The sequence below is a fragment of the Colias croceus genome, chromosome Z (assembly GCF_905220415.1).
Source record: "Colias croceus chromosome Z, ilColCroc2.1".
NCBI classification, from domain to species: Eukaryota; Metazoa; Arthropoda; class Insecta; order Lepidoptera; family Pieridae; genus Colias; species Colias croceus.
Window position 1 is genome coordinate 6,939,448 of NC_059568.1, and position 23,689 is coordinate 6,963,136.

At 32.2% G+C, this 23,689-nt stretch overlaps 1 protein-coding gene across 2 annotated transcripts in view; it reads right to left on the bottom strand.

The window, feature by feature from the left end:
- The window catches only part of LOC123705047, a 50,448-nt gene that overhangs the window by 25,849 nt on the left and 910 nt on the right, over positions 1 to 23,689 (bottom strand). For both annotated transcript variants that reach the window (XM_045653611.1, XM_045653610.1), the window contains exons 2-4: positions 12,031 to 12,103; positions 8,509 to 11,702; positions 8,268 to 8,301 (exon numbers count right to left, since the gene is read on the bottom strand). In XM_045653611.1, the coding sequence (XP_045509567.1) occupies positions 8,268 to 8,301; positions 8,509 to 11,702; positions 12,031 to 12,048 (3,246 nt within the window). In that variant the 5' untranslated portion in view covers positions 12,049 to 12,103. The remainder of the gene's footprint in view (positions 1 to 8,267; positions 8,302 to 8,508; positions 11,703 to 12,030; positions 12,104 to 23,689) is intronic.

Here is a 23,689-nt window from a genome sequence, read left to right on the forward strand (position 1 = left end):
AGTACTACTAACCATATATGGGCAATGCTGCCTGATATAAATAAAGAAATAAAATAAAATAAAAACTCTCAAAATCTCCTACCATTTTCAATATACCATTATATTTTGAACTTCTTTACAACTCAGGCCCCTCGAAAAAATAACAAGAAGCGTTTAGACAAGTCTATTACTTATATAATATATATTATGACATAGTATGAATATTGTATAGGTATTAGGTAGGTATATGTATAATAATAGTCTATTGATGTACTTACCAATGTTTAGCCGCTTTTGTCTAATTAAGTAACGAATATTCATACATATGAACTTTCACATTTTTATATTATAGTCTAATGTCATACGAAGGATTGGGTCGGCTTTATGGCGCTTCTCGTGGTGTCTATAATAAATTTATTAAGCGAGTAAATCTTCTTACGTAAGAGATGACGCCGTATATTCGTAATTTTGAAGAACTGCAACCGCCTTATGTATTCGAGAACATCGAACTACGTAACAGATATTTTAATTAAGAAAAATTAATTTACCTGTCGTAAATTTTTGACAATTGAATATTTTACGTATCGTTATTAATTAATTATTTGTTCTATAGTTATACCTTAGAGTTATAACTATGTAGATGTTTATGTAACTTTAAACCAATGTAATTTAATAGTCACATTTATTAAATGAAAAGATTGATTGATTGATTGATTATATTGTTTGCTTTAATCACAGATACAAATGTTTACAAACATGTTTATCGTAATGAATCTTTGATATATGAATAAACTCGCTTGCTCCATTTTTACCAGTCGCAATGAAGCAATAATTACTTAACCAAACATACGAAGATGTTTATCAAGCGAAAAATATCGTTATCATGGCCTAAAATATTGCAATAACAACTTTAATTAGCATAATAATCTGTTGCAACGGAACGAAGATGTAAAGTTTTTGCCTATATTACTAAATGTAATTATGGAATTTGCTGTCGACTGTCGAGTAGGTAAGTACAGTTAATTGCATTTTGATTTATTGCTCCTTTATTACTCGAACACGCCCAACACGCCCCTATTATTTTAGAATCGGTGCTACTACGGCTTAATCTGTACTTATTATTATGTTGTATATTATACTAGCTGTGCCGCTCCTGTTGGTCTTAGCGTGATGATATATACTTAGCCTTCCTCGATAAATGAGCTATCTAACACCGAATGAATTTTTCAAATCGGACCAGTGGTTCCTGAGATTAGCGCGTTGAAACAAACAAACAAAAAACTTTTCAACCTCATAATATTGGTATAGATTGTATAAAACAAGTTGTTGGTACTGACTCCATCTACAATGAGTCGCAGTTTAATATATGATAACAAAGCATATCAACTTCGTGGCGAAACATGAACAAATAATGAAGTAAGTTCACTAACAGTTTGATCAAATTTCAAAAGGCACTGCAATAGTTAGAAATAAAAGGCTTTCGAAGATTCAGCTATTGGTGGTCAGTTCCCGTGACCACATTGATTGCATTGTTTTGAATATATAAATACAACCAAGGCTCTGGTAATCCGTATAATTTTGTTTCACGATATTGAACCCTACTGCTATGTCTTGGAGTCTTAAGTTAAGCATTTAAATGACTCATTTTTAAAGAATAGGGTAAACCCGAGTAAACCCAATGACAATAGTAACATCGTTACCGATTGAATAAACAGTGTAGTGTCACGCCGTTACATTAATTTTAGTTGATTTGAAAGATCGACCTTATTTTTAAAATGTTTATATTAAAATTACTATGTTATTTCGCAGTTATTCCCATAATAGCTTATATGTATGATAAAATGTTTGCACGAAGAATTTGGTTCAAGAAGTTTAAAAATAATTGTTTAAAAACAATTGTAGAGTATTTTCACCGCTCTACATAAAAACAACAGTTAATATCATATTATATAATAACATAAATTCACAAAGCTTTATGGCATATTCATTATTCATATTTGCATATCCCTTCTATGATCTAATATTTAACTAAGAATATTTTCACCTGAAATGTTTATTTTATTTATTGATATTTTGACCGACATGTCAACTAATGATTTAAATGGAATCTGCATTTTAATGAATTATACATTAAAAGGTAGATTCCATATCAGAAAACTACAACTTATTATTTTAACAGCTTTTTATGATAGAAAGCCAATTCTCATTACAGCGAAGAAGAATATAATTCTTTGGAATTGACATCGACATATTAAGTAAAGCTTATTCGCTTCGTTTTATTTTTCCCAACGTTAAGACGATAATACTTGTCAATTAGAGCTATTATAATCTCGCATTGTTTGCATTTTCTGTTAACTGAACGCTTTTTTAGCTTTGTCACAGTAAACAAGTCCAACACGAAAAGGTATGGTTAGGCTCGCCTACGCATTCCTACATGTTATTTTCCCACGTATGTATGGCATACACTAATATATGTAATACCTGCTTATTTCCATACTGTTAGATAGGGACAGCGAATGTTCCTTGTGAGCTTTTTGTGCGTGGTCATTATAAATGGTCCCTTTTAGTATGCTAAGTTAGCCTCCCGGACCATCTATGCATTTTAGGAAGTCACGAATAGATTATAGAGTTGCGATGGTTCTAAAAGAAATGAGCGTCATAAGATACGACTTACTAAACAAAAATATAGTGGTATTTTTATGTCTATTGCCAAATATTTTAATATATATTTTCATTTTGTGTGTTAGAACTTAGAACAGGGTATCAAATGTTAAATAATTTACGGATTATGTTTTAAAAGGTAAAAACTCAAGTACCTATTTCTTAGTAGTAATCTCTATAATTATATTGTTTCTTTAACAACTTTGTCTAAATAACTTTGTGTCGAACAGATGACTGTGTACAACTACAGCTTCTAGGAATAACCTAGCATAGGAACTAGGAACTAGTAACTAGGTAGCAGGTCTTTGTAAACTTATCCTTATCTTCGGATTCTATCGCAATCATTTGTTTTATAAGAATTTACATACTTTGAAAATATTAAAATAATGTATATAAGTATACATCTTAATATATATAAATCTCGTGTCACAATGTTTGTCCTCAATGGACTCCTAAACCACTTAAACGATTATAATAAAATTCGCACACCATGTGCAGTTCGATCCAACTTGAGAGATAGGATAGTTTAAACATGTAGGTACCACGGGCGAAGCCGGGGCGGACCACAAGTATTTAATTATAAAAAACAAGACATACTTTTCCTGTAATATTTTTGTTTTTTATCTACACCTAATAAATATTGTTTCTAATGTATGAAACACGATAAAAAATGGTTTATTGCACCAATTACGTATCGATACAGAGCAAGAATTATTATCCACCGTATGGGAGTCGCGAAAACGATAAATCACGTTGAACATTCTTAAAAAATTATGGACGATACGGCTGTAGGTCAAAAGGACAAAACTTTAAAATATTCTTATTGTTAAATCTTTGTTACTGTATTTATTAGCTGTAAATTTGTATGAAATATTATTGTGATGTAGATGGGAAAATGTGAATGAATATTTTAGTGGTAGAGCCTCTACAAATGAATTACTTTATGATAAACTTTATGATTGCTTTTTAATAAATAAATTAAGGTTTTTTGTATATGTCTTAAAAATGGTTTCTTGCTATAACCATATAATTTTTTACAACTGTTCCAAAAATATTCACATAGAAAGCAAGACAAAATGGAATTACACTGAAATTTGCGTGAACTTGTAAGGTTGCGTCACCTTGTGACAATATATGAAAACAAAAAATAGCGAAGACCCGACAATGTATCTACTTGATTACATCGCGCTATAAAAATTTAAGTCGCAACCAATCAAGGGGTCAACGCCTGCTGCTGCCCGTTTTGTCTCTAAATTCGAGGTTATTTCTTATCGATCGCGGTACGAGATTCTCGTGAACATGGATTGAAATGTCTCTCATTTTGTTCGACTAAATAAATTACTCTTGTTTCAATACTTTTTTGTCCTTTCATTGACATGAATGCATTTGATTACATAATTCGAAAGGAACATTTGGCAAAACGTACGGAATGTATAACAAGAGTGCTACAAATGATTTGTAGACTTATTATAAATACATAGCTTTAAATCCCACGTCAGAATGCAAAAGGATTATGCATGACACCACTGATGGTCCTTAAAACTTTCCATTCGGCTCGAAAGAAATTAGTGACTTTCTACTCCATGTTAATTCATAAGAAAAAACACATCCTAGGTATCTTAATTGCAAAATACCTACGATTTCGAACCCTTAAACTGTACTTACTTGTTTAAGCTTGCTTGTATTAAACGTAGGTATTTGGTTGTGACTGGTGACATTTGTCTCCTTTAAAAATGTTTCATAGCTACTATAATTGGCTTGCCTCCAAGGAATAGGGTACCTGAGCAATTTAATTTATCCTGCGCTATTCAGTAATGATATCTCGTATGATCTTGGGCATAATGTTTATTTTTTTTGTTTTCGATCGCTATTGTATTGTATCAGACCAGTCTGGCGCGTTTTAATTGTTAACTTATTCGAATTCTTCTCTCGAGACTAAAACCCTCCCACGGCATTTTTTTTTCTTATTAGTTTAAAAAATTGTTATATTTATTCCTGTGAGTTGCTTGGCAATAAGTAAATATTATTTTCGAATTAACGCAGCTTTTAACAACATTTTTATGTCTATGGACCGGTTTCGGATGCGAAATAACCTGTCATTTAGTTTGTTTCGGGAACAGCGCGACTGGTTCCGGCAACTGGCATTCGGATTCAACTTCGAATTTCGATTCGAATATATTCGAAATATAGGTATGTATACATAATAGTGGTATACCTATTATGGAGCAAAAACGGTAAAATTGTACAATCCGTTTTACAGTGACCATTTTGCATAAATTAAAAAGCAGGCATAAGAGATTTCTCGGTCACTAATTAAGATTATTTTGTAAATGCAAATTAATAACGACTATCGAGTAATTAAAATTAACCATTTCACATAATATCTTTAATTTGTTAACAGATATTTTCTAATTCAATTTCATATTCGGCGTCAGTTATATTAACAAAAAACATGCTAATCTTATTAATGCCAGACTTATCGTATATATATATAATAGGTATGTAAGAGGATCTCGCCATTTGTTTACGGTCGATTAACTCAAAAGTTAAACTAACTTTTTAGCACTTGTTGGTGAAGGACGTGTTCAAGGTTAGCTTAGACATGCGTTTTCAAACCGGTGATATCATCACTTCCTTTATGTTGTATTATTTATTTAATATAAATATGCGTAATACAAACTCAGTACGTTATGAACTTCGGTAGCTATTTGTGAAATGTGATACGGTCTATGTTAATATCACTGTAAGAAAAGATATCGAAATTGATTATTAATCGCCTAAAATATATTAAATGTCCATAATTAAAACTACAAAAATAGGCACTTTAACTGAATTATTAAATTAAATAAATAAACAAGTCTTAGGTATATCGACTTCAATAATTATCTCGTCATGACGAGTTATTTTATGCGAGCTATCGGTTTTTACTCATTCATAAGATAAACATCGAGTTAATATCACAAAAACCTAAGGTTTCGCGGTTCATTGTATTTTCAATAGCAGATGTGAACAGATGTAGACCGTACTTGGAAACAGGTGAAAAGGTTGTTTTATACTTTTTGTTCATATTAAAACGGCTTTACATAGGCATCGGGACGTTCTACATTTTTTCACTTAATTAGCTACCGAATTACTGTTACAAAACCGCTTTACAGGAATCTTTAAGTTGTTAATTAGTACCTATCAACTTTTTATATTTAAAAAAATAACTCAATTTTTATACACTATCCATATTGTAATAATATTAAACATGCTTGTCACTTCTGCATTTTAGCACAATAAAAATAAAGGCATAATATATTACTTTCAAACAAAAGATGAAATGTAAGATAAAATGGACTTTCCCGACGAGAACTCCTTTGTTATGCATTTCATAGTAAATTGCCTTTGTTTGCGTTATCTGGCCTTTTATTGGGGAGTGTAAAAGTTATGTGTTATCTGTATCCGATAATAATTTATCGCAGGATAACGAAAAAAACAACGGGCAAATCCTGCACATTGAATATTTCCGGATATAAGCAAGGGAAGTTCAGGTTCTCACCTGTCAGGCCTAACGCCTACATGTCATTATTATTAGCGGAAGTCTTAAAAATTCAAATATTTTATTAGTTTATGTTTTGGGTTGATATAGTGATTATTTCAGTATTATAGTTGATTTCTTATTAACTTGGATTGCATATTAGGAAGATGAGATGAAAATATGTATAGGCGGAACCTTTTTTTAAAATATAAGAAAATAGGTACCTAGTAGGTTATAACATAGTAGTTTTTCCTTACTGCGCAAACAATAGAAATGTTTATTTTTTCATTATTAGCTTGTAAATCTTGTAATAATATTATTATCTAGGTACTTAGGTACACGTTAGGTGATATTTACGCAGTAAAATAATATTATTATTACATAGATAGGTAAGTATTTATTTATTTATTAATATATTGAAATACCCAAATAAAAACAAGAAAAAGAGGTAACATTGCATAAAATAAACAAATAGGTACCTACCGAAAATATTTTCGACTTTCAATAAAATCTTAAAAATGTAAAAATTAGCTTCAAAACAGTGTTGTTTTTGCATTTATACTTGTTTATTAGATATAAATTAATTAAAAACAACCAATATTCAATTTACGAAATTTTACAATGTAAAGAAATTATCTATTTTTAAACCTTTAACGTCATACTTATTGTATATAATAGATTTAATAAATCAAGCCTTGTACCTGCGCTACATAATATAAATAATAATAGAAAGTATTTAATAACTCGTGCATTATTTATATAATGTTGCAGGAAGAATGTTACCGCTCAGTATCAGCAAAAGCCTCGTGCATACGAAAAAGAACAAAAAAACCGGCTCCTCTTAGTATAAACGTTTCCAATAATACTCATCAATTACATTAGATACACGTACGTTTTATAAATAAGACACTATTTATTTGAGATCAAAACACTATCATGGAACCACAATACCACTGCATTGTTTATTTAACTTTTTGGTAAGTAAGTGTTCGCCATAACGACACTATTATTGTTAAGCCCCGGTCTATCTTTGACAAAACCGTAAGTAAGACTGAAGAGTTTTTAGCGACTAGCGAGACAACTTGCCTCAGGTACGATTTTCACGTTCATATAATCCGGACGAGGGGAAGAGACCTTGTCTCGCTCTCTAGAACCTGTGTAGCCTTAACTTTTAATAGCGCTACCTTATCCTGAGCAGATTATTGTATTTGTATTGTCATAACAGAGGAACAAAGGGGTAAACATACCAATTTAAGTAGGTATCTGTTTTAGAAATGAAATACATATATTGCATTAATTATAATATAAATTGCAGCTATTGTTTTAGATTACATTAAAATAATTATTTACTTCCTCAATCCTAATTAGGTAAATCATAATAAAAATATTAATGTTATTTTTATGAAAATGTCTATTCATTTACTTATTGTTTATATTTTTCTTAGTAGGTATGGTTGTCAAGTTCAAGGTGTTTGTTCCTAGTCCCTCGGGTGTATTATCCGATCCACGTTATTGTGACGTCACTGCATTACAATGTAGCAGCACGCAACTAACACATGGCTGTCTCTTTCTAACCCTCTGTTCCCAGAGGAGACACATTCAAGGATATGGTGCACTCCTCAGTTCACTGCTCCCGCTGCGTCTTGCACGGAAGCCTTTAGTCGTTACTTTTACAAAAATTTAGGCAACCTTAATTATTACTGTAGTTGTTATAACAATTATGTATAATTTATAACTTTAATTGAGAAAATGGACCACTTACAATACTGTGCTATTTAAAGACGTGTATCGTGAGAGGAGCGAGTTTTTCTGTCTATGAATTAATAAGTCCTCTTTTTTTAAAAGACCTGTTTACACGTAAAACGCACTGTCCGTTATAGGTTCTATTTTTTGCTTCACTTGTCTTGGTCTACATTTTTACAACTGCCTGACATTATTAACAAGGTAGCAATTAATTTTAATAGGCTTTTCATTCCATTTTATTCGTTTATAATAAATTGGTCTTAAAGTACTTACTGTATATGGAAATATTAAATATAACGATTCCATCTTTAATAGTGTCATATAATAGGAGATGTTTTTAATCACTGTAAAGTTTGTTACTTACTTGATCCTCATCGTCGTAGTCGATCAAATCATTCCTGCAATTAAATAAAATCGATTATGTTAAAACATTGAAATGTAAGTTTTCAAATTCTCTTTGCATTGTTTACACGTATTATGTTCAGAAAATATTAAATATTATTGTTTGATTGTAGCTAAGTAATACTACTAATAATAAGTAAAGAAAAGGGAATTGCACTTCAGAATAGATAAAGGCTTCTAATTATGAATATAAACAATCGTACCTGGAATGCACTTTTCTGATAACAGGCATTTGCGCTGTGCTGTCATGGATTCTAACTTGAGTCGGATCTATCTCTTCACATTCATCATCGTCATCATCATCATATGAAATATTGTGATTGGTCCGTTTTGCTAATATGGAATCCACGAATGGACTGTAAATCTGGTTTGAATTTCCTAATATATCATCGATGTCTGTGTACCGTGAAATATATTTTGCACCTTTAGAATATGACAAATTATTACGACTTCTATAGTTGCAGTTATTCTCATATGGCGAGCTTCGATCTCTATACAGCTCTGCATAATTGGGGGTTTCTAGCCCTTCCGGGCTTCTCCGATCACCCAGAGGTTCATCGTCAGGTAAATGTAACGGGAAAGGAGGTATTTGTGAAGATGGCATATATACTTCAACTTCTTCGGAATCAGAAGAATCACTTTCTTCTTGAGGTGGCGGAGTGGGTAACTTTTCAATACCTTCTGGAATGTTTTTATCACTCGATAACCACCAAGGTCTCTCACCAGATTCAATATGTCTTATTCGTCTGAAAGGAAACGTTTTTTGGTCGGAACCAGATTTACTTAGACTCAAGTTATTGGGTGAGTCTGTTTTATTATTTTTAGAAGAACTGTCATTACTTGATAAAAACCAATCCTTTTGTTCTCCAGATTCCATTTGTCGAAGTTTATAGAAATTATAATTCTTTTCTTCAGTTCTATCATCTTCGCTGGAAGATTTTCGAGGTGGAGTTAGCCTTTCAATACCTTCTGGTATATTTGCATTACTGTCTAACCACCAAGGCTTTTCTTCATCTATAAATAAGCATTTCTTTGACGACCTTTTTGAATCATTACTTTCTGATTTTTTCAGTTGCCTAAGTTGAGATTCGTTCTTATTCTCATTAGCCGTCTCATAAGTACTGGTATCAGTATTACTTTTATTACTGTTTTCTGATTCTAGCCACCACGATCTTTCACCAGATTCAATTCGGCGGATCCCTTTTAGTTTGACTAGATTGTCTTCATTTGAAGCGACTACATTATCAGTGTGACATTTATTTTTGCTTACAGCATTGTCTGATAGAAGTGTTGAAACATCCTTGCTAGTTGAATCTGATGTGGAATTATCAATCCATTTATTATTATCACTGGAATCCTGGTGACGTAGTTTAAAAAGATTAGTAACAGGTGCCAATGCCCTAATTAAAAATGATTTTGCTTCTTCCGTTCCATTTTCATTTTTATGTGATGCCGTTGTAGAGGAATGCTTATTAGATGTATCAGTTGGTAAAGATGTTTCATCTGCTGATGTTCGTGAGATATCGTTCGTTTTTGATTTGGATGCATTTTCATCTTCACTTATGGATGATGATAATGTTAAGCTTGATTCCGGGCTATTACTGTCTCTTGATTTGTAATGTTTTATGCTCTGAGGACCATTTTGTATTTTAGTCTTTTTTAAATTTTTTGTTATATTATTACTTGAAGAAGCATTACTGCAACTGCCTTTTTCACTACCTTGATCAGAATCAGTTGAACTAACAGATTTACTCCTTCTTTTTAGCTTTTTAGTGGAATTTGAATCTGTAGAATCCGTACTCGATTTTCGCCCTTTTCCTTTTTTAATCTTACTCGTACCCTCTGGTTTTGGAGGCTGAGGAGGTAGTTGATTATTTGTAATAGTAATTTCTGGAGAAACGAGTTCCGTCATAGAAACAGCAGATGGGCTTCTTGCTTTTTTTAATTTCAAATTAACATTTATAATGATTTCAGATGTTTCATCGTCCTTATTATTTTCGTATATATTAATGACATCTTGAGGAAAATCTGAAATTCTATTATCTTGATCATTACATTCATTGTCTTGCATATTTGCCGAAGTTTCTTCTTGAGTACTTTCTTTTACAACAGGTTCTTTGCTTCTACTTCGGCTACATCTGTCTCTGTAAGAATTTGAATTATCTCTTAGTGTAGAATACTGTGTTGAATATCTTCCTGCATAACCTGTATAGCTGTTAATGTTTGGAGAATAATATGTCCAGTTCGTAACACTTGTCCTGCTGGTACCCGCAAACCGACTTGTTCTTGTGGGATCATCTAATCTGTCAGATTGGATTTCTTTGTCAATTGCTTCTGGTCTTTTTTTCTTTCTAGTTATTATTTTTTCTATCGTTTTAGCCAGGTCAGCTCTTCTTATTCGAACATAAGATGAAGATCCAGGTGGCGTTGGCGATGTATGTCGTGTTATTACTGTGACAGTTTCTAATTCTTTGTCGTCATCTACATCAATTTGATTTTTGTCTTTATTATTTACGTCTGAAACATCTCTCTGTGGCAAATTATTCTCCTCAACTATAATATTTGGTAAGACGGGTTTTGTTGGTTCATGTTTTGGAATTTCTATATGATTAACAGGAGAAACTGAAGGTCGCTTAACTGGTGTCGGGCTTCTAAGATAAGACGAAGATGACAAACGGTTGGCTATTGCATATCTGTTTACAGTAATTTCAGGTTTTATTTCGGATCTTGCTGTTGGGCGGCTGAAATTTATTTCAGATTTTGTTTCATTTCTTGTTGTGGGGCGGGTATAATTAATTTCGGGTTTGGTTTCAGTTCTTGTGGTCGTACGATTGTAATTTATTTCCGGTTTTGAATCTGCTCTCGAAACAGGACGAGTGTAACTTACAGAACGGGGATAAAGTTTGTAGTTCGACAGACTGCTGTAGCCTGAGGACTTTTCAGTCTTTGTTGGAATGTCTTTGTCGCGTTCTGTGGATCCATTATCTTTACATTTTTCTTTAAAACCTTTACTTGTTTTTCTTTCGGGGCTAGCTTGACGTGAATGCCTGTTTAGCTTATATTTCGATGTTGAAGATACAGGACTAACTTCTCTGCTTTTATTTGTACTGACGGATGGAATTGATAGTTTTGAATAATCTTTTTTCTCGTACTTAGAGGATGTGGTTGGTGTATGTGATTTATCAATATTTGTTTTATTGTAGCTAGCATATCTATTCGCAATGGCACTGATTGGAGTTTCTTCGCGGGCATTGCGATCGGAAAGTACTGGAATACTGGATGTCTTTATGGATGAAGTCGTAGTGTATTTTGTAGTAAGTGATGCTGGACGTTCTGTGGCTGTGTTGATCGTAGACCTTCCCGCGTCTCTATTTCTATTATACGACGATGAATCATACTGAAATAATAAAAAGTATCATTAAATATAATGTAAATGCATATTGTTAAATGCTATTACAGGCAGAGCATCCGTCAAGCAGACGTAGAAATATGAAATCCATAATCCTCATTCAACACTATAAAATTAATCCTTTTACCAATTTATAAATAGCAGCAGGAATGCGTATACGAGTATATAGATTATACCATACGTAGGGATTTAATCGAGCCCTTCACTCGTGGTACTGTCTGATTACTTATTGAGTGATCATAATAACGAAAAGTACATTATTCAGTTCAAATATTTCTCAGATTTAGGAATAATAAGGTACAAATAAGATACTTACATAATTTCGGAAAGACATTTTAACTTGCTCTTATCGTGTATCCATATGCTGTGTAATTGCAAATTGAATTATTCTGAAAATAGATAGAAAATATCCTTTTAAAATATGGTTGACGGTGGATTTAAAAAAGAAAGAAAGATAGACATGGCAAATAATCTATACTAATATTATAAAGCTGAAGAGTTTGTTTGTTTGTTTGTTTGAACGCGCTAATCTCAGGAACTACTGATCCGTTTTGAAAAAATTCTTTCAGTGTTAGATAGCCATAGCCATAGTATCGAGGCTATAATATATCAAAACGCTAAGACCAACAGGAGCGGAGACACGCGGGTTAAACCGCGGAGCGCAGCTAGTACTAGTATAAACTATATAGGTACTTCTGCTATAAACCCTTCATCTGCAAGTTTCTCGTAACACACTATGGTATTATTAAAATAAAAATAGCCTTAGGTATTCAGCGTATCCGGATACATTCATCTTAATAGCTAATTTTTCAGAACGTATACTTGGGGCAACTATAAGCTTTAACACGGAGAGTTAAGGTTCAAATTTACATGACAGATTCAATTTATTTTGGTTTATCTCAATAGTCCACAAGTCCACAATATATAGGAAGTAAGGTGCCTGCTATTGAACTACCATTTGGTCGAATCTATGGAATGAAATGTGTCGTGCTTTTTTTCCTTAATTTGTAAAAAATGAATTAAATTAATTAATAAAAAAGGAACATAATAATAAGTATTTTATTAGAACTACGAGTGTTTTATTCCTAGTTCATACAATGACTTAATAATTTATTTAGAGTATTCTACTAGTCAAATGTCGGGATTGAAATTGAATCTCAATTTCCGTTTTTCAAAGCAATTTCTTACATTTCAGAAATTAATACTTACTAATATTACCTAATCAGCAAAATTGAACTTGAGTTATCTAATTATTATGATTTGCCATTGTTCCTTATTTATTTATGTTTTGTCACAAGAAACATAAATGTTACAAAAATAATAGCCAAGAGTACTTTACCGAGACCTACTGCCTATGCCGAGACAGAAATGTGAACTATTCCCGGCACAATAATTGTCCATCTTGAAACAAACGCCAGCATTTCCGACTGAATTAATTACACAATAAATTCATTGTGTAGTGAAAATACGTTCTATTTCCGTCCTAGAAGCTTTATGTCTCATTCTAAGTATCGCCTTCGAATATTTACCTACTGTTTAGTAATCGATGTGAAGCTGTTTCAGGATAATCCATACTAATATTAGAAGTGCGAATGATTCTGTCTGTCTGTGAGTGTTTTTGTGTGTGCACGTGGTTATGTGTGTATATTGTGTGTGTGTGCTTATGCGACCAACTTGTGCGTGTGTGTATGTGTGTGTGTGTGGGTGTGAATAAATAAATCAAAATGAAATACAAGCAGACTATCCAAAAGATTCAACTTTTCGGAACTAGCAACAGTATCGTTGTAATAATTGTAGCGATAGACACACAATTTTGCTGTTTAATTTAGTAGCATTTTCTATTTATTCCTTATAAGTGTAAAGATCCCAGTGATGGAGATTTCAAGTATATGCGTTACTAGCATTCCACCCGCGGCTTCGCCCGGTTTGTCTAAAACCTAATAAATGTTAATATCTTATCTTCTTAATATATATAAATCTCGTGTCACAATGTTTGTCTTCAATGGACTCCTAAACCACTTAACCGATTATAATAAAATTCGCACACAATGTGCAGTTCGATCCATCTTGAGAGATAGTATAGTTTAAATCTCAAATCGTTTTAGAGAAAGCGGGCGAAGCCGCGGGCAGTAAGCTAGTATTATACCTACTAAAACCTTCTTGAATCACTCTATCTAATAAAAAAGCCGCAACAAAATCGGTTACCTAGTTTTCAAGATTTAAGCATACAAAGGGACATAGGGACAGAGTAAGCGACTTTGTTTTATAAAATGTAGTGATATGTTTTTATTAAATAATTATTTCTTAGTTGTAATAATTATTATTATTCTTGTTCAATCGCAGTTAGCGGAGACGAGTGGGCAGTAGAGGATATTTATAATTTCTATGAATAATCCCAAATGAGTCTTTCAACGAGTGACTCTATTAAATAGTTACCTTTTTTTTATAGTGGGGAAATCTTCCAAAGATACCCACGGCCCCCGGGGAAGGAGCCGTGGGTTATGTCGGATTCTTACCGACTAAAACCCCACTGTGTTCCGTCGAGCCGCTTTAATGAGGGGACCGCGGGTATTTGTTAGAATTCTTCCGCAACCCCCTCGTAGTAACTATTTTATAGTTAGGTACTCGGTTTCAGTACGACACACTAATTAACTCTACATGAAATTAAAAGTATTAGTTACTCAACCATACGATAAACAAATTAAAATCCCAAAAATAAAATAGATCTTACAAAATTCTTATCAGTAAGTTCTATTTTATGTTTGAGATTTTAACTTTATATCACTACTAGCTTTCCGTCCGCGGCTTCGCACGCGTTTTCAGAGAAAACCCCGCATAGTTCCCTTTCCCGTGGGATTTCCGGGATAAAACCTATCCTATCTCTCAAGTTGGATCGAACTGCAGATGGTGTGCGAATTTTATTATAATCGGTTTAGTGGTTTAGGAGTCCATTGAGGACAAACATTGTGACACGAGATTTATATATATAAAGATATATACGTACCTAACTGAAGCTATGTGGCGAAAATTTAGAAAACAAAATATTATTAGTAAGAATTTTATTATAAGTTTATTGTATCAACGTTGAATTAAGTTGAATTAAATGATATTATATAGATGGAGTTTAAAATTAGAGCCTTACTAGCCAAATGTAAAAAGTTTCTGTTTTTATTTACGTCACGATAGAGCGATTTAATGTTATGATTTTTATGTCTTCTACGAGGCTGATGTGTGAGTAGGCTACTTTAAACTGCAGTGAAATATCTTTCTATGATAAATTTTCTTTAACTATAAGGACGATGCCGTAGGCCAATATGATCGATAAAAATATGTAATTCCAAAGCAAGGAAATTACGAGCGGAAAACTCATGGTGTATTATGATGGTGGTAGTATGTTTGTTGTGTGGTGTTGTTGGATAGTTTTTAATATATAATCTAGACACGCGGCAGCGTGTCAAGCCGAGTTCAAGCGAAGAGAACTGGCGAGCAGCAGCCGTGTGTATATTTACACGAACCATTTCGAGCCACTTTTCACCCCCTTATAACTCGAAAACTATTTAAGTTAAATAAACCAAATTTGGTACATATCAAGAGGACCTCAAGATAAACAAGAACCTTAAATTTCATAAATACAGATTAAACAGTTGCGTAGATATTAATATCCAAAAATCGCAATTTTTAAGACTGACTGACTTATAGACATATACAAAACCTAACCCACTTCCAGATGACCTAGAAAGTTCAAATTTTGTAATCAGCTAGGTAATAGTGAGTGTACAAAGGAAAAAATCAGAAAATACTGAATTTATTTGTATTTAATTTTTTTTTCAATGACATTAATTTTGTTTGTATGGAAAAATGGAAAAGTTTGATGATATTTGACATAATTTTTTTTTTTTATTACATAATTTGATGAGGCTAGTTTTTAGAACTTCACAAAATATAAACAGTATGTAAAACTAGCCTCATCAAATTATGGGGTTCAATAGGTCATTAGTTGTTTGCTTTGTGAAAATAATTATATTATTCAAATTAAAAAAGTTATATTTTGGAATAAACATTGTTCTCTAAGGGAAAATAAAACAATTGAGTTTTCAGTCAACCTAAGAACTTAATACATCTTTATAAATAAATTTCTGGACTGTCTGCAGAACTTGGCACACATTAATTAGATCTCATTTCTTTTTTGGCAAATTAAGTCAACGATTGAACTCGGCTCCAATTTTTACATTTATGTTTTTGGTGGGATTATAATTTATTTAGAACATACTATGCGTAAATGACATTTGTAACTATTTTCTTAAAGGTCGTTGGGACATCGGCCTATTTATCACCTACGGAAAAACTATACGGAAGTAATTAAATAAGATAAATAATGTATTTGAAAATTTTAGCACATTGAAACCCGACTAATTAATAATTATACAGCGTATAAGAGATGTTTTTAGAAATTAAAAGTTAAGAAATAGGGTAAACGCAGCTATCAACGACCCATCGAAAATGTGAAGGTATTACCGACCTATAAAAGTAATTCGAAATTTAAACGTTTCCAGAACTATTCTAGCTATAGGTAGGCAAAGTTATACACGAATGTATTACTTGAGCATCGTATACTTTAACGTTAGAGTGAGTAACTGAGCAAAAAAGAGTTAAAATGCGTAAGTTGCTGCGGGGTAGCGTGGAAGCAGGACGTGTCGTACTGTTCCGTTGTTCCTTCGGGTAAGTACTGTGAGTATCTTTTTAAGACATTTACAAACAAATGACATCTATACTTTAATTTATATTACTAAATGTCAATGCATTTAAGTGTCAACTTTTCATTTCTTACAACATTTTATTAATAAAAAGTAATTTGAAACGATAAAACTTAAAATTAAAATGGGACGGTGTTAGCTTCACCAGTTTAAGCCGCGGCAGGTATCAACGACCCGTAAGTCGGCAATGGCAGCAACGTAACTTTTTATTTTATTTTCTTTTATGTTATTATATCACACTAACACAAGTGGTTTTATGGACCAGTTTAAATCTAAGCTATGAGTCTTCATTAAAATCTATTAGCGACTAAACTTTTTTGTCTAGTGTTGTGTCTTTTAGCGTTGTCAATTTATACAAAGTTATGATATTTTCGAGGATCCCTATCGAATAGTTACAGAAGTAAATCATTGTTTTTTTTTTGTTTAAACAATATGCATTTGTTCATATTTTGTATGACATTAATCAATTATAATCTATTTTATAGTCTGATGATCAAATGAATTAAAATAACCATTTTTTTATGGGTCGGTAATACAATTTAGGTTTATACTTACATACTTTAATACCGACCCATGTGGGTCGGCAATAGCAACTATAGGAAGCTATTACCGATCGAATATAGAGTGTTTAGTTTCTCATCTACAAATTCAAATTCAAATTGCTTTATTTGCAGAATGTAGAATAAAGATGTTTGTATATACAGATAATATTGATCCTTAAACATTCTGCTCGTAATTGAGCGTGCAAATATATTTTTATTACTTTTATGACATAATAGGTGCCTATTAAAAATTATATTTTTAGGTTAAATTTAAAAAATTTAAAAAAATTATATTTTTAGGTAGGTATATTTTTTCCAGAAATATGGAGCCACGAAAGCGGCGAAAAGTATTCAGTAAAACACAACTCGCCGAAGCAATCAATCAAATAGCATAACGAAATATCCTAGAGTTTGAAATCCTTAATTTAATATATGTACATATATTAATAGTATTATGTTGATTAATTTAAAAGTTTATAATTATTTAGTTCATTACTAAAAAGTACTCATTTGTTTTATTAAAAATAACTACAACTAAAAAATACGAATATATTTGCATTTTTATTTCATTTTATTAAGATCGGTAATCATCATCTCACTAGCTTCTATACATTCCATTGCTGGAAAAAGGCTTCCTCTCACATACGATCGGGAATAGCTGCATAAAAATCGTTAATAGCTTCACAGCCGTTTTTATGGGTCGGTAATAGCAACAATCGACTAAGTCACATTGTAAATTATTTTTTACATGATAATCCTTTATTAGAATGTATTTGCTTCAATAAATACATTTTTTATACATAACACTAGCATATAAAATGAAATTATAAATCTTTAGAAGAACCAGTATACTTAAAAAATATGGTTGATTTTGAAATTGCCTTAGAGGGGTCGTTAATACCTGCGTTTACCTTAGCTCATTTCTAATAGGTAATTACTTCAAATATTGATACTCATATAGTTAGATTTAAAACAAAATAAAATCAAAATTTTAACGAAAAACCTAACGACCTATTTTAAATAAGGCTTTTAGAATTTCTAAGGCTTTTCGAATACTAGACCAGGCCAAGGCCCACTCCCGGCTGTAGAGCCTCAGATGATGATGATGATTTAGAATTTCGATAAACAGAGTAATATATTAACTATTACTCATATTTTAATCGTCACATTAGCGCAGACAAATTCGCTGGCAATAGCTTGTGCGGGATATTATGTAAGTCTCATAGACATTTTCCTACCTGGCACGAGGCACTCTCCAATTCAGTGAATGACCTGAGAAAACATTGTTTCTACGTATAGTCAATTATCTGTGCCTATGAATCATTATTTAAATACCTAGCGAGGTTCTTATAATTTGACAAATGATGAATATTAAGTGTATGCTAAGCTTATTGCTCGGCCTATTCACTATGCAATTTATCTATACATATAATAAATCTGTAGAAGTGTCAATTCTGTACATTGAAAATATTGAAAAAATAAATAGCAGGGGGTGTTACTGGATCGATACCAAACCCAAATACGTGATTAAAAAAATTTTTGTCTGTCTGTCTGTCTGTCTGTCTGTCTGTCTGTCTGTCTGTATGTGAAGGCATCACGTGAAAACTAGCGGTTCGATTTCGATGAAACTTGGTATAATTATACCTTATTATCCTGGGCGTAAAATAGGATACTTTTTATCCTGGAAAAATACGTAGAAAAATATTAATCTTAATTTTTCAGTTTTATCCATAGACGTTGTTCCGTAGAACCGCGAACATACGTTGCGTATTATTATAGGCGTAGCCGTATTTGGGAATTGGGTCCAATAGATATTTATAAGATGTTATTGACAGAGGTACTCAAAATGGAGAAATAACCATCCACGCGAAGACCGACATCCGCGCGGACGGAGTCGCGGGCGGAAGCTAGTTCATAGAATATGTACGGTAGATACATTAAAATATTGCAATAATTAGCAGTCAATAATTTGAATCTTTGATTTCATAAATTACTACCGTGACCTGTGTTTGGTTTATTAAATTCGATACAGTTATTTGGGTAAAATGCTATTCTATTCAAATCAGGAGACAGGAACAGACTCAAAGTTCACTCAAGCTTAAAGCTTCAATTATATTTTAAAAGTCTGGATGTTGAATGTACTTTATATCAAATTTAGGGTGCTATATACTTATACTGTAAGTAGCTTCGAATAAAAAAACTAATTAAGATTATTATACAGGGTTACTTGTAAAACACCGGCAACCTCGCAGGACAAGATAGCTAACATCATTAGCAACAACATTTGTTCTACGACTTTTGATAATTTGTTAGATTTTATTTTCATACAAAAATAAATATTCATTTAATTTTCCGTTTGAATATTATAAACACTACGCCTCCCAAAAATTACGTAAACAAGAAGCGAACGAGAGGGGGAAGGGGGTGTCGCGTCGACCATCCGATAATGACTTAGAACATAGACTTACAAATGTTAGGAGAGTACAATAAAAGTTTAAAAAATCATTTAAAAATAATTTATTGCGTTATGGCAAAAGTCGTAGAACAAATGTTGTTACTTATGATGTTAGTCTAGATCTTGTTCTACGAGGTTGCTGGTGTTTTTCAAGTAACCCTGTATATATTAGTAAACAATGAAAAATTGTACTGTTATTCATACTAAGATCTTATCCCGAGAATTATTAAAATATTGCTGTAAGAATATATTATACTGCGTAAAGATTTAAGATTATATATTTTTGAAACTAATATAGTCTTACTAAGGAACTTACTAAGGAAGTATTTTTACAAATCATACCGATTGAAAAATATTCAAGAGCATTTTCCTAGCTCACAACAACGAATTAGGTACTTACATATTTTTTATAACATAGATCTACATATATACACACTATGTAATTTAATCGTGATCGGATCCCAATGTAATACAAGTCGAAATAGATCCGCAACAAACAATTAAAATAGTGGATCTGTTAGATGTATTTCTGTCGAAAGTACATTACGAAAATAAATGGCCTACTCTCTGTTTTAAGTGTCAAAGACTCGGAGTTCGGCGCGGGTTGTTGCCTCGCCCAAAATGGGGACACCACGTCTTCCCGCCTGTCACCGAGTGCTAGCCCAATATTCTAAGAATTAATCAATTATTTAGCAATTAACCCTCCCCAAGGGATATATTTCACGACACGACAAGAACTCAGAAGGGCCATTTTTGTTAACAGTTCGATGCGTTTTTTAAAACTAGGTAGGTACGCCGGATATTTTTTGTGTCCACATATTTTTTGAGAAAAGTTTTATATCGAGTATATTATATTCTGAGATGAATATTTATTATTTAATATACTACTGTATTTAAAATTATTTTAATGATCAAAAGAAGTTTCGATGTAGAATACGACGCGGACGGTGAGCAATTACCATAAATACGCTTTTGGATAAAAAGTAACGCACAAAAAATTAAGTGGTACTAAACAATAACCATTACGTTAAAAGAATGAACTTTCTTTGATGACGTTTTAAATTAGCCATATATTGAAATTGCCTGGATGCATTATAATAAATTCTGAAGTACCTACAATTGTAAAGTGCTCTCGCAATGGAGAAATTAATAAAGTCCGTTTAGTAAATAAAAATTGTTAGCAGCAGTTCATAACAAAACTTTAATTTGGGTATATTGGGTATCGTGATATTTTAATATTTTATACTTTAATGAAGTAAAAAATCATTAATATTTTCCTTGTCCTCTTTCTTTACTGTCAAAATAAACAAGTCAAATGAATAAACAAAAGAGTGAAAGACCCGAAAATAGTTTAACTAGAATAAAAACAGTGTTTACGAAATATAAAACTCACATTCTATTGAGATCGGAACTTTCCTTGAATCAAATAGGAAGTGTTGGATCCTTTATACGTATATCCTATATAAGTGGTACTCCAAATATCGTATCGTAATTATGTATCTGTATTTTGTTATTAGGAATTTGTAACGACTGTTTCGGACATTATACATTTGACTTTAAAAAATTCAAACAATTTTTTTCGCAATTTTTTGAGTTAATTCTGCATTAAACTTGTGTGATAGTTAACGTTTTATTTATGCACCTATAATTCGATCCCTATATACAGATCAAAGCTGCAAGCATACAATGCAACCATAAATATTGCGAAGTCAGTACACTTTTTATATCGTATATAAATGTTGCTACCAGTTCTAAATGCGCACCAACAAGGCGCAGTCTCCTGTCTCACAGAGATGACAGGACCACTGTGCTCACGCATATTAAAGCAAACTTACTAAATAAATACTGTATTTGAACCTTATGTCTACTGGCGTACAGGTGAAAATGTAATTTGATCGATTTGTTGATCATAGAATAGCATGCTTGTGTGGATGGCGGCGTAGTTAAAAATAAGTAAAGCGCATTCGATGCAATGGGATATCCTGACAAATTATTTTTATATATCCCCGTTTGTCCCTATATCCGTTAGTGGGTGCGTTCTCAGGAAGCATATTTTTTTATCTGCCATTTACATAATTATATCATTTTGCTTAAAATAAAGAATTCAGTTACAATGCTAAAGTTGTACCTATAAGATACAAGAGTGTGGTTTTGTGTGCATGTGCATTCATATAATATATCGGTACTGTACATACAGTCATATCTAGGTACCTACATAATTCGGCATGTAATTGTCTCAAAGTCAATTGATATCTTGTTAATATTAGTTTTCCTAACAATATTGTTTAAAACGCTACTCTATGTTTACAGCTCATACAGTGGTTTGTTTTCATAATACGTGGGTGAATTTAGAGTTACCACATAAACGTAGGTATTTATAGTACTTCAATTTCACGAAGTTTAGAGACACGCGCAGAATATCGTACAATTAGTAAATTGTATGATTTTATTATAATTTAAAGAAGGTGAGTTTTATTTATATAAATACGATAAATAAACATATTAATTAAACTATTCGTATGCATATTACATGTTTCACAAAAAGTTGTTTCGATGAAATCGCCATTTAGCGACAAGTCAAGACAATATATAATTAGGATAATAAAGAATAATCTATACTAATATTATAAAGCTGAAGAGTTTGTTTGTTTGAACGCGCTAATCTTGGGAACTACTGGTCCGATTTGTTAAATTCTTACCGTGTTATAGATAGCTCATTTATCGAGGTAGGCTATAGGGTATATATATCATCACGCTACGACCTACTGGAGTGGAGCCACGGGGATGAAACCGCGCGGAGCAGCTAGTCATAAATAACCGAATAAAATTTGGTGGACAAACCTCATATTCAATTCATTAATCTAACAAATATGTATATATTTTGTAGTAGTTCTTAATATGTTTAAGAGTGTTTGTGTTATTGTTCATGATCTATAGAAAATAATATATTGTACTGCGTTTCTTTTGAGTTCTTTTCAGTATAAATTCCCTCCGAAGTCTAAATAGTAAGTCATCGAAATTTACGTTAACCTATTTATATTTATTTATTTATATACTCTTTATTGCACACACAAAGTTTGACAAAATCAGGGTATTATACTAAGCAATTGGCGGCTTTATTGCTTAACAGCAATTTCTTCCAAGCAACCAAAAAATAAAAGCAGAAAGTTAATATATATAACCTAGATGCACGAATAAATGTTTCTTTTTAAATTTGATATAGGTATTTACTTCATATGAAATACACCCAGATTTTTACAAAAGTATATAAACCCAATTAAAAATAAACGTTGTACAGGCATGTGGATAATATGGCTCTATTTAGAGCACAATTAGTTTGTATTTGGAGTAACGATCGCCTACACTTTTTACTGCGAGTCTATGGTTCACTAAAATTCACTTTGATTTCGATAGATTTATCTGGAATACGTATTTCCGAAGCATGATAAAAAAAAGACGGTTTGCACTCCGGGAGTGCTGGCAGAAGTGAAAACTTGATTATTAACGTTCAGCATGTTTGATATTTTGGAATGGTATCCGTTTTACGCATGGAATCTAAAAAAAAAAGTCCGTCTTACGCTTTTTCGATCAGGCCACGTGTCCTGACGCGAGTTTAAGATTTTATACCCAACGCCGCTAAAGAAGTTTTCACTTCAAAAATACAAATCGGCATGATGTTATTGTTCTTTTAAAACTAATTATAATTAAAGACTCCAATACGCGCACTACAAAATATACTTATATAAATACCTACTATGGACGGTTGACCGAAAGAAACTAGAGCAAAAAGTCATTGTAATTTGCGTAGGTTCATACATCGTCAACAAACACGCTCGTCCACTTCATTTCTAAACATTTGTAAAAGAACTGTGACTAATTGTGTACAGTCAACTAATATTCACATTCACTGGCTGAAACACAACTTTTACGCGGCGTTGAAATTACCAGCTTTTCGCGTGTTTCGAAAAACTCTCAATAAATTCAGCGGAAGGGGAACACGTACATAAAACTGACGATACGGTTCCAAATAATTACATTATAGTGTTGAACTTGACATACATCCCAACACTGTTTTTTGCCAGAACATTTATTTATGAGTTTCAGATAAATATACATGTTTAACGTATTTGTCGCACAGTTATATCGGAACGTAGATCCAACAATAAAATTGCTCCGTCGTGACAGAGCTTTAATTTACGGCACATAATATTATGTAAAATTGAA